Source organism: Melopsittacus undulatus, chromosome 6 (genome assembly GCF_012275295.1).
Source record: "Melopsittacus undulatus isolate bMelUnd1 chromosome 6, bMelUnd1.mat.Z, whole genome shotgun sequence".
Lineage (NCBI taxonomy): Eukaryota > Metazoa > Chordata > Aves > Psittaciformes > Psittaculidae > Melopsittacus > Melopsittacus undulatus.
In genome coordinates, this window is record NC_047532.1 from 71424458 (window position 1) to 71436602 (window position 12145).

The following is a 12145-nucleotide window of genomic DNA, read 5'->3' on the forward strand; positions in this document are numbered from 1 at the left end:
TCCCAAATATATCAGCAATTTCATAGAGCTGTCTCAAAACAAGAGTAACTTTTACATCAGTATATACAGTATCATTCTTCTGACGGATTTTAAGGGCTTTAGCTAGAACATTCTTACTGTTCCTGAAAGCTGTATCTCATTAATCCTGAATTTTCAGGGGATTCCTGTTATTATACACTTTTCCATCTTTAATATTAATATAACTAATATTAATATAACTACTAGAAGTACTGACAGACAGAAACTCTTAACCCCCTTATTCACGATTGTTTCTTTCCTGAAACTCAGGAAGTTTAAGTTAAGCTAACATCCTTAAACTAAAAATACTAATCAAACTTGCTATTTCTATTTATTAGTGTGAAAATAAAATTCCCCTGATGTGCTGACATGTGTTTTTCCTCTTTTGGCTTCTGGGTTCCTACAAGGGGAACAAGCATCACTGGGTTCCATTATCCAAAACAAACATCAACATGTGCAGCAGCTTCTATTAGGATTTAGGGTAAATAAACATTTACAATGCATGAGGTAAAAACAGCTGAAAGCATCAGTCATCTAGCAGGAAATCTGAGAAACACCAACTTCACAGTTTCCAGAGCACCAACAGCAATTTCTTGGCAATTAGGTAACCTCATGGAGAAAAACCCGAACTGCCCTGTACTTTAAACAGACACTGGCTTATTCCACACAGAAGAGTATCTGAACACAAAAATAACCTGAAGCTTCAACAGGAAGGTAGTAACCTTCTCCTTATGCCTTGTAACAGGAAGAACACATTCTGAAAGACATCCATGGTTATGCCAGGAATCTATTTCAGGGTCAAGGGTTTTCTAAGGTCCAAGGGTTTGGCAACTCAGTTATAGACCAACTGGCTGTTTTCTGAAAGAGAGTAAAAAAGGCCTATCATCACACTACCTGCCACACTCTTAACTAATATCACCTCAGATCTAAAAAAACATCAAATAACCCCAAGGGTCTTTTACCTTTACACAATATATTTGAACCGTGTCTGATCTTTCTGAAGAATCCAAACATTTATCTTAAATCTATTTTTAGAGCCTTTGCTATTTTAGCCACTGGAGGGATTTGTTAAGAACCTTTGTCAGAAAATTGTGTTTGGCATTACAGATCAATTTTAGATAGTTCTATAATCAGGATAATTAAACAGACTCCTCCTTATACTCTCTCACTTATTAAATTAGTAAACAGCCAAATTTCTGCAAGAGTAAAGAAAGAATTAGGAAGTAAACCTGAGACTGGCCAACCCTGAGCTCAGAAAAGCAGCTGGCCACCTCCTAACCCAAACCACTCCCTCCTTCTGCTGAGGAAACAGGTAAGTTCTCATGCCCTTGTGGAAGTTTGTATGATACAAATAAACTGTCATAAGCTTTCTGAAAATGAAAAACAAAGCATGAAAACCTGGAAATTACTTCTGTAGCCAACACGTGAATTTTTATTTGATATACCAATTACAATTGCAAGTACATTAATCCAAAACACATTAATCTTCTCTATAAAACAAAATATTAAGGTCTTTCCACTCATTTTTTGTTGCTTAAGTAGTTTAATAACAAAAAACCCAACTAATATACTTGAACCAAAATATTTATCTGAAGCCTATAATTCAATCATAAGACTTTGTAATTTAAGGATGCAGCACATTCAGTGTATTGCGTGGTTTGGAATAAAAGCACCGGAGTTTATGCAACTAACATGCTACCTGCAGCAACAACAGTTGCTATTTGACTAGGAGATGGAAAACCAGATGATATGCCAAAAATTCCGCAGTTCAACTCCTGAAATGAGTTCTGTGCAATGCAAACAAGTCATTCAGAATGAACAAACATAAAATCAAGAGTTTCACCTGAAGCATAATTTTCTATCATGATCCAGCTAGTAACAGTTCCCACAAGAGCAAGATACTATTAGCAAAGGCAACTATGGTAACTATGTAGTTTCGAAAACAGATCCTGACAAATAGGGCTACCACAACAAAACATGACCTAAGTGATTTCAAACATGTCACAGCATGAACCTGAACTGCAGGTACACTACTGATCCAGTCAGGTATATCGTACTCTTCAGTACAGACTGCACCATGGCAGTTTTGCACAGTCTAGGAAACAATGCTTTAAGGTGACAGCAAAATTATTCCATGGAACCAACTGCTTACAAATTCCATCAGTCAAAACTGCCTCAACGGATGTGTTCTTAAAAGTTAATAACCTTTTTTTAATTAAAATTATTATTTTTCCCTATCTTATTTCCTGCAAGTGTGATGCTCTTCTCATGCTATGCATTTTCTACTTCTAAATCTGATGGTTGTTATTTTTACGTATAGAACTTGAGAAAATATCTTATTTTCACAATGTCAGGAAGGTCTGAGTAGTGCATGGGAGAAGGGTTACATGTAAATGAAGTAGTACTTCCTTGTTGCACTGGCTAATGCATGAACTAGTCCAGCAAAACGTTTTAGATGAGCTTTCCCCTCTACCAAAAAACAAGGGGAAAGCACTAGTACAGCAATGGTGCTAGATACTATATTTAAACCATTTCAAAATCAATGCTTGTTTTTTTTTTCTTTTTAAACTTCATAGTTAGTATTTCTACCACAAAATATTGGTTGTATTCACAATTAATATGCAGTTATAAAACAGAGATGGAATTCTTAAAAATGAAGCTACTCAAGTATGAATTACTTGAGAAAAAAAAAGCATTTAGTGCTGAGTAACTCCCTCACCATCACTGCCCCCATTGCCAGCACTGCTAAAGAGTCTGTCAGACCTGTTGGAAAGGGATAAGAACACAGAGACAGGAAAAAAGGAACCAGGAGGAAAAAAAAATAGATATATGACACTAACTCCCAACATAAATTTGTAATGGCCCAAAGTATTGCAGGCTGTCAGTTGATGAATGGGTCATAAAACAACCTAGGCAGTTTTAGAAAAAGCTCATGATGGGCAGCCCCACCTGCATTACTAAAACAGCAGTATCATCAGTTACAGTTTCATTATAGAAAGCAGGAACTGAAGTCTGAACTTAGACATTAATTAAAAAAAAAAAACAAAAAAAAAAAAAAACAAACAAACCCCTAAAAAGTCAGCAGATTGAGATAACAATGTCAGTCTCCAGGAAAAACCTAAAGGAAAACAAAGCTTCCTTCCTTTCCATAAGTTTCACGGAAGACTAAAGATCACTCAGGTGACCTGTACTCCACCATACCTGCAAAGAAATCATGAGATGACCCCGAGTAACTTCTCTACTACTAAACATGACTAAATACACACAGATAGATTTGCTGAACTAAGGGCACAGTAAACATGTGGCTGGCACAGGAGGAAACGGCTTTCAGCTTTTTCCTCACAGCATAACCCAACTGGCCAGCAGCTAAGCACAGGTCAGACTTTTGAGCTGAGCAATCTTCACTGGGTCTTAAGTTTCAGGTTAATAGACCTGTCTCTATCATTACATATGATTCTGCCGAGTTATCACTGCTGTGCAGAGCTATCAAGTTCAAGAGCTACAATAAATAAGGCAGCACTCCAGTTTTTCTGATTGTTTACAGAGATGCAAAGGCTGAAGATAAAACACACACTTGTTCATCTCAGGCCTCCGGATGTATAATCACTCCCCTCTTACACAGAGGGTCAGAAGTTCATGAAGTGGAAAAAGCACCCACATAAGGCTGTATCAGGTAGGTAACACTGGAAACCTGCAAATGTGCTGGAAGCAGAGGAACTGCTAATGTGTATCCAACTCACCCAGACGTGGTCAGTGTAAAACACTGTGTGATCCTTCCCTATGAAACACTCCAGCCAAGAGGCAGTCAGTTCACTTTGTATCAAGGAGGAGCACAAAATGGTAATCCAAGCTCTCATTGGATACAGTCTTGTGGCTTCTCCCACTTCCCTACAGCCACACGCATTACCCAAATACACTTCCATAATTAAGCCAAACAGGATCCCCAGCTTTCTCTTTTAAGCTAGGTACCCCTGGAGGGACCACATGCTGCGTGACAACACACACCCCAAGCATACAAAGCTTAATGAGATGAAGACAAAGACCTGCAAAGGTACCAGCTACCTCAAACTTAACCAGCACTACAAAGGCCACATATTCTAAGTGTAATCATCTCTCCCATTTCTTCTGCCTTCATAGGCAGAAACCTCCATGGCTGCGTCAAACCGCACATCAACAAGCAGTAGGCACCAGTGTCGAACTGCATTCAAGTAACACAGCGGCCCTTACACACTAGCGTTATCTGCTTGTCACTCCTGGACTGCTGAGGTGACAGGAGCACTTGGGCAACCTCCCCGACGCGTTTGAGGAGGGCTCAGTATGTTTCTTCACAAAAACTCCAGATAACGGAGGAACTCTTGGTGTGGGATCAAAGGAAACGGGCTATGTATAAGGGAAACCTCCACTCCCCTTCCTCAAGGGCCCACGTTCCCCTCATGTGTTGCCCATAACAAAACGCCACACACGGGGCCGGGCCTGGCAGGCACCGCCTCAGGCTTCCAGCGAGGCCCAGGGCAGCCGCAGCACCCCTGGGCCTGGGCCGCAACGCGCACAACCAGCCTGGAAGCACCGATCCAGGCCGCGGCCGCCGGCAGCAAAGGGCAGGACCCTCATAGCCCAAGGAAGCCGGGAAAACCCACCGGAGCCGCTTCCGTGTACAACGGTAAGGCCGGGGGGGAGCTGCAGAGAGGCACACACCGCGCGTCCCGCTCTGCGGAGCCCGCAAGGGAAGAAGGGCGGGAGGGCCGAGGCCGGTGTCACTCACCCGCCCGCGAACAGGTGCACCAGGGTGTCTCTCTGGCTCATCCTCGCCGCCTGCGCCCGGCGGGAGGAAGGGCTCGGCTGGTCCGCGGCTGCCGGCACTCAGCATTAATGCACACCGCCGTGACGGCTGCGGTGGAAGGCGGAGGGGAGGGGGTGGAGTTTATCCTGGCTCTGCCCCCCGCTCGGAGCCGCTGAGGCAGGCCTGGGGCCTCCCTTATGAATATACAATGAGCCCCTGGTAAACAGAGGACGCCATTGGCTGGGGTTGCGACTTCACCTCCTGAGGCGCGGGCTGCCCTGAGGGAAGGTCGTAAGCCCCACCAAAACCGTGGGGATGAGGGTAATGGGGTAACGCTGTTGTGTCCTCAACGTCCCAAACTGCGGGGTTATCACGGCGTGCGGTGGGCTGAGGGGTTTTGGGGGTTGGTTGTTTACATTATGGATTATATCTATAATGTAAATATCTAATTGCTTCAATCGCTATTCGTGGAAAACTTATAGCAGCTTTCCAGTGTCTGAAGGTGGCCTCCACGGATATTGGAGAGGGGCTCTTCAGGAAGTGTAGCAATAGGGCAAGGGAAAATAGCTTTAACTGACAGAGGGGAGATTTAGATTAGACATTAGGAAAAAATCTTCCCTGTGAGGGTGCTGAGGCGCTGGCACAGGGTGCCCAGAGAAGTTGTGGCTGTCCCACCCCTGGCAGTGTTCAAGGCCAGGTTGGACTGGGCTTGGAGCATCCTGCTCTAGTGGAAGGTGTCCCTGCCTGTAGCAGGGAGTTGAAAGTGGATGAGCTTTAGGGTCCCTTCCAGCCCAAACCAGTCTGGGATTCTGTCTCCCTTAAAAGGCCCCCAGACACTGCTCTCCAATGACTGTTTCTGAAGTAAGCATCACAACTCATTGGAAGACTTTTGTCTTTTTTTCTCTTCAAAAAATATGTGACTAATGGAAAATCAATAATGCTGCACAGGAAAACTTCCACAATTGTGTCTAAAGTTGTCTAAGTTATTTTGAAACTCCAAGCACCCAAAAGCAAATAGATGATTGGCTACAATCGTTGTGAATATCCATGAAATAAATACAGAATTATTAAAAAAATGTAAGGAACTATTTCATAATAGCACAAGAACCTTGAATCTCTGCATTAATAAAACAAGCACACATTTTGAAGCAGTCATTTCCTATAAAATACCTTTAAGAAGGTGAGGTGCGTGGAAGACACAAGCTACAAATGTAATGTGGAATTATGCAAGCATGATGGGAGTTGAGGAAGGGGTTGGGTGGGGGGCAGAAAGCTTGCAGAAATGTGGGATGTGGAGATGGTGGGGTAAAGAGTAGTTACATCAAACTGAGACAAGTAAAAGTAGGATATATATTCCAATTGTATACTCCAATATATGGAATATATTCCAGTTTTGCAGCTGGAATTCTGCATTCCTGCTATACATAGCACATTGAAGCTAGTGAAAAACTGAATGAGAATTGTTCCAAAATAAAATAAGAAAGACTTGCAGAAGCCTATAGTATGCATACATGAGACATGTTAAACTCAACTTTCAGAAAGTGAGAAGGCACTGGATGTCACAGAGAAAAGAGTAAATATATTCAGGTTAATTACAACAGACACATTATTTTGAGAGTACTGGAAAACTAACAGTGATTTAATTAAACACTGCATGAACGATAAAGGGCTGTATGCCACCTACTTAGTTTTAGGTCATGAGTCCAGTTTCTTTCCCAATTCCCTCAGTTGCTTATGACAGAACAGAGGATGGTTTTTCTGTAGGCCATGTGATGCCACCCAGTGAGCACATGTCCTTGTAAACTCAGAAGATTAAATAACAGACAAAGACTGGTTTATTCTGTCTCTGTATAGGTGAACTCTTAACCTGGGAGCTACTAACTTCATCTGTTACTAATATCTTGCACTGTGACAAATGTAATGGGATTATTTTTATGAATGCATATTGAATAGTGAATAGTAAGATTAAGTACAGCTATTGAACCATTTTGTTTACATAGAATCACAGACTGGGTTGGGTTGGAAGATACCTTAAAGCTTATCTGGTTCCATCTCCCTGCCACTGGCAGGGACACCTTCCATTAAACCAGGTTACTCAAAGCCTGTTCTGTTGGGGTTTGGACTTACTTCTCCTATTAGCTTGGTGTAACTAAGGCATGTAATGGGATATTCCTGAGTTGCAATAAAGAGAAAAATGTGTGATAAAAAGTGAAGCCCTTGTTTCTACATTTTCTAGCTCTCAATTCTTCTCAGGATACCACCCCCATAACATGTGCTGCACTTTTCTTTCTGCAGGCTTTGAACAGAAAACACTCCCTCTTAAATTTCATCAATGGCTTTCTGTGTAAAAAGGAGCAACAGAAAAACTTAACCACCCTTCCTGATACAACTGCATTTTCCTGCTCTTTTATGGCAGATTAAGGGGGGATGGTATAATTTCTGCTGCTATTTTTCAGTCAGGCTTCTAAAAAATCACATTTCTCTTTTTATTTGGAACTACTGTGTTGGATTCTTGCTCTTATTATTATGGTTGTAATGACCTTCTCCTTTTCAAATATTTATATGACCAGGTTACACAAGTTTTCAATATACAGGCAATGAGACGACAACTCCATATTGGAAACACAGATGTAGGTTTCATGGCTTTGTTTACCCTATAGTGTTCTTTAAACAAGCACTTGCTATCTTTTCCTAGTGCCAAGGTTAGCCCTTATAAAACAATAGCAAACAATTCGCCTGTGAAATAACATTTGTACTAACCAACCTGTTATGAAATAGTTAGCATTCTTAGATGCTCTATTTATCTAAGTGATACATTATTCCCTTTCCCAGACAAGCTCACAGAAATGTATTTTCTCTCATCAAGCAATGTGGAAACAAGGCTTTTTCAGTTGGGAACTTTGATTCTGAACCATTTTAATCCACTTCTTTTTCCTTCTGTGAAATTCTCCTGCTATGGGATAAAATTATTAATTGGTAACTTGCTGTGATGGATGGATACATTACATGCTCATGAGGAGAGAGGGACATTTGTATCCCTGGAGGACTCAAAAAGTAGTAGGTAGGATCCTTCAGTCTGACAAATTCCTTGAGTTGTGTGGGGGGAAAAAGCCAAAATAAAAAAAAAAAAACCACACACAAAACCAAACAAACAAACCCATACAAGTAAAAAAAAAAAAAAAAAAAAGTAAAAAAAAAATAAAAAACAAACCAACCCAAACAAAAAAAAAAAAAACACAAAAACCACACAAACCCCCAAACAACCCCCCTTTCATGTTGTTGAATGGAGAACTGAGATTGTGAAACAGAAGACAGTGGCACAGAGCTCACCCAAACCCCTGGCTCGGAGAATACCATGTGAATAAAGCATGCTGTGTATGCCCCATGGTGCTGCTGAGAGCTGGACGCAGTGGCCAGCCCCATGTTCAAGGACTCATGAAGCACAAGATGTTATCAGCTGGCTGTCTCTGGGATGCTGAATAGTGAGACAGAAGGAACCAAGATCCTTTGACCAAGGCCATCTACAGAAGTTGCTCAAAACAGTCAGAGACACAATTGCAGTATGCTGCTTTACTTCTTCCTACAAACTACTCTTCCTCCTAATCTCTTTTATGCATTCTTCAAATGACTGTCTCATCACCGTGCTCTATTTCTCTCCAATCACCATGAAAAGTTAGAGGAGATGTCTTAAGGTATTTCATATAAATGCATGTTTTTAGGAATGATGTGTAGAATTAAAAATGAAGAGAATTCAGAATTCAAGCCCATGAAGTTTAAGTTTTTATTCACTTCCTTTATTCCTCCTAATACTTCAAGTGCATATAGAAGAATGAATACAATGAATAGAATGAATATAGACTAGCCCCAAAATTGTGGCCATGAGCTTTATGTTCTCCCTTTAAAGTATTTTTTATTTCTAGGAACTGAACCCATTGTCGTGGTTTAAACCAAGTCCGCACAGCTCATTCACTCCCTCCCCCTTTTGCTCCCCCGACTCCCAGAGAGTTAGGAAGGAGAATCCAAAGAATGTAGCCCCCATGGGTTGAGATAAGCACAGTTTAATAGCTAAGGCACAACACAAATCACTACTGCCATTTCTACTACAAATAATAATGATAAAGCCAATAACAAGTGAAGAGGATACATCTCACCAGGCACCGACCCATAACTCACTCCACCCTGCCCGACCAACCACCCACTGATACCTCCTCCATCCCCCCAGTGCTCCAGCCGTTCTGGGTCCTCTCCCAGTTACATCCTGGGTATGACGTGCTATGGTATGGAATACCTCTTTGGCTAGCCTGTGTCAGGTGTCCTGTCTCTCCTTCCTCCCGGCCTCCCCTCCTCCCTGGCAGAGCATGAGCTCAGAAAAGGGCTTGGACAAAACCAAACATTTGAGCAGTAACTCAAAACATACTTGCTATCAGCAACTGTTCCCAGCCTGAAAATAAAACACAGCACGGCACCAGCTACCAAGAAGGAGAAAAAGTGACTGCTACTGCTGAAACCAGGACACCCATATAATTTGACAAACCGTTAGAGCACTTTTCATTTGGTAGGAAAATAGCATATTTTCCTAAAATTTCACAATGTAATACTTTGTGATGTAATACAATTGTAATACTTGGTGTAGGCTGTTCTGAGGATGTACAAGGTTCTCCTTTGAATAAGGTTGAGTGTACCATGCACTGCACAGGGAGTGAGGTGGGAGTGGTGAGGGAATGTGCCTGCTGAAAAGCAGATTTTGAGGGCTTAAACCTATAGCTATTCTGCTTCTGGATGAGAGTTAGTTCGGAAGTGCATTTTTAAGTGATTTGATTCAATGTTTGTGAATGGATGAAGTACAGCTTGTTAAACAGCCAGCATTAATTTCCCTATATGTCTGGCTGAGTAGTTAGACTAATGAAGACCTGGCATAAGGGCTAAAGTTAGATGTAATGTAAGCCTCTGGGAAAAAAACTGTGTGGGTTTCTTTAGTATGTGGTATAAGAGATCAAGAGGGATTGGTTGGATTTTATTCTTTTAAATACGCTTTTCCTAATGTTTTATACAGTTTGTTTCCATAAACTGTTGAAAATGTGATGAGATGATGGCTGTGCTTTCACATATGGTGCTCTTTTTCTCTCTGCTAATATGTTCAGAGAGCTTTTCAATGAAGGGAGAATAACTTCAGACATATAAACCCCCAAATCTTCAGACTGCCCTATAAATAACTTGTTCTTTGACTTGTGTGACTCAGCCTTGAGTGATAATTACCATCAGCAAAAACAATGGCATTGGGGTGTTATTTTTTGCCATGAGTTGAGCATATTTTAAGTGGCAGATCTGGAATCAGAGAAAGACATTACAAGGGATGGTTTTTAGCTCATAAAGTGTACTTATTCTGAAAGTTAATAAAATGAGTCTGTCTGTACTGCTGTTATTAAAGGGTAGAAGTAAATTTCTGTAATGATGTAAAGTGCAGTATTTGGAGGGTCTCTATTCCATCCTAGCAAAAGCTGACACTTAACTCTGAGACAATTTTTAAAGCACTGTGATTTTATTAATATTCTTCTATCAAAACTGTACATTCATAAATTTATAACTTTATTTCACAGATAATGAAGCAGAATAAGACAAGTCAGATATTTTAACCAAAACCATTGACAGACCATACTGGATGTAGAAATAATCTTTTGACCAAGAAAGCCAACAGGGAGACTGTGGTAAGCAACTTCAGACTTTGTATAGGCCTTCTTTTTCTTGAGAATGGAGCAGCCTGTGCTCCTTGAGGATATGCACATTCATATATCTGTTTCTCAAAGGCTTATCTGAAGTTTGTAGCTTACAGAATCTCTTGGGAAATATCCAAGATAAAGCAGAAGAGGATAGGGAAAAGGGAGAAGTAGGGAAAGAAGGAGAGGAGCAGCTGATTTCCTTTAAAAAAAAAGGTGGGAAGAGCAAAAGCATTAAATAGAGGTTTGGGAGAGTGGTGTATATGTAAGACTGAGAAAGAACAGAAAGCAGGATGATCTGCAAAGAGTGAAGACAGGACAGGTCATATCAATACCTCGAGGTGCTTGCTAGGAAGGGTATAAGCCCTGTGTTGAAAACTGGATTTCAGATTCAAGAACATCCACATATGTACTGGAGAGACAACGAAGCAGTTAATTCTGTTGTGCTTGGTCCCTGTGAAAGCTGTGGAGGACACTTTGCATGACTTAATCCTGTCAGTTTTCAAGGCAAGTGTATTCAAATTGAATCAGGCATACAGAATAAACATTCCAGTTATCTGGAAAATAGATGGCTTATCATATCAGAGAACACTTACAAGATTTGGTTTGTTTAGACTAGATAAATAAAGGCTGAGACAAGATACAATTACTGCCTTTAAATATGTCAAGGGATTAAGCTGCAGGAACCAGAAAAGAGAAATAGCACATAACCTGAAGGTCAATATTAGCAGCATTACCAGAGGTCATGAATAAATTCACGTTGAGAAAAAGAAGATGCTGTGATGTGTTTTTTTACAGCACCTGTAGTCTCAAATGGAAGGTTTCAAGTACTGTATGCTCAGATGAGTCCCAAACTGTAAGAAGATAGGTAGGTTACACTGTGGAGACAGTGTTCTCACAGGAGAATGAATATTTGGTACATGAGCTCTGAATAACTCCGAGGGATACAGCAAGGCTGTGGGAGGCCCGAGGAAGCTTAAGCAAGCAAGATAAGAAGAAGCTGGAATTCACTGAGTTATGAGAACTGTGGACTGTTGGCAAGCTTACGAGGTCAAGTTCTCACACCTGTGCTTAACCAATTATATGTTAGTCACTAAGGGTCTTCAAGACAAGTATCCAATCATGATATGCCAAATTCCTGTAGGTGTGTGTAAGCAATAGTATATAAGGAGTTAATGCTTTGCAATAAATGGCTTTTTGTCTGATCATACTGATCTCTGAGTCCATTCCGTGGCACTACACTGCCTTTTGAAAGATGCAACTCCAACATGCAGTTCCGTTTAAGCTTATCCCTAAAAGCATGGGCTCCTGTCCTTGGCTTACTTTCAGAGTGGTGTGTAAACAGTGTCACATGGATCCAAAATCAGTTTCCACATGTGAAATTTTTCACATCACTTTGAGAAATTTACCCACTCCTAGATAGAATGAAGCAGAACTTCCACAGTTTTGCAGAGTGACTCATTTAGGATGTGTGAATGTATGACCACATATGTTTTACATAGCTGGAGTGAACAAGATCAGGGAGCTTACTAGCTGTATGGTTAGAACAGCAACTCACTCCTGTGTTTATTGGAAGAGGCTGAGTATAAGTGTGGAGGGATCACAGCAGTGCGTATTGATCTATGTGCTGTGT

The 12145-nt window shown here is 41.0% G+C and overlaps 1 protein-coding gene across 1 annotated transcript in view; it reads right to left on the reverse strand.

The window, feature by feature from the left end:
* Positions 1 to 4900, reverse strand: part of SLC25A36 (solute carrier family 25 member 36) — a 30232-nt gene extending 25332 nt beyond the window's left edge. The window contains exon 1 of the mRNA XM_005154130.3: positions 4781 to 4900. Within this exon, the coding sequence (XP_005154187.1) occupies positions 4781 to 4821 (41 nt within the window). The 5' untranslated portion in view covers positions 4822 to 4900. The remainder of the gene's footprint in view (positions 1 to 4780) is intronic.
* Positions 4901 to 12145: the final 7245 nt, after the last annotated feature.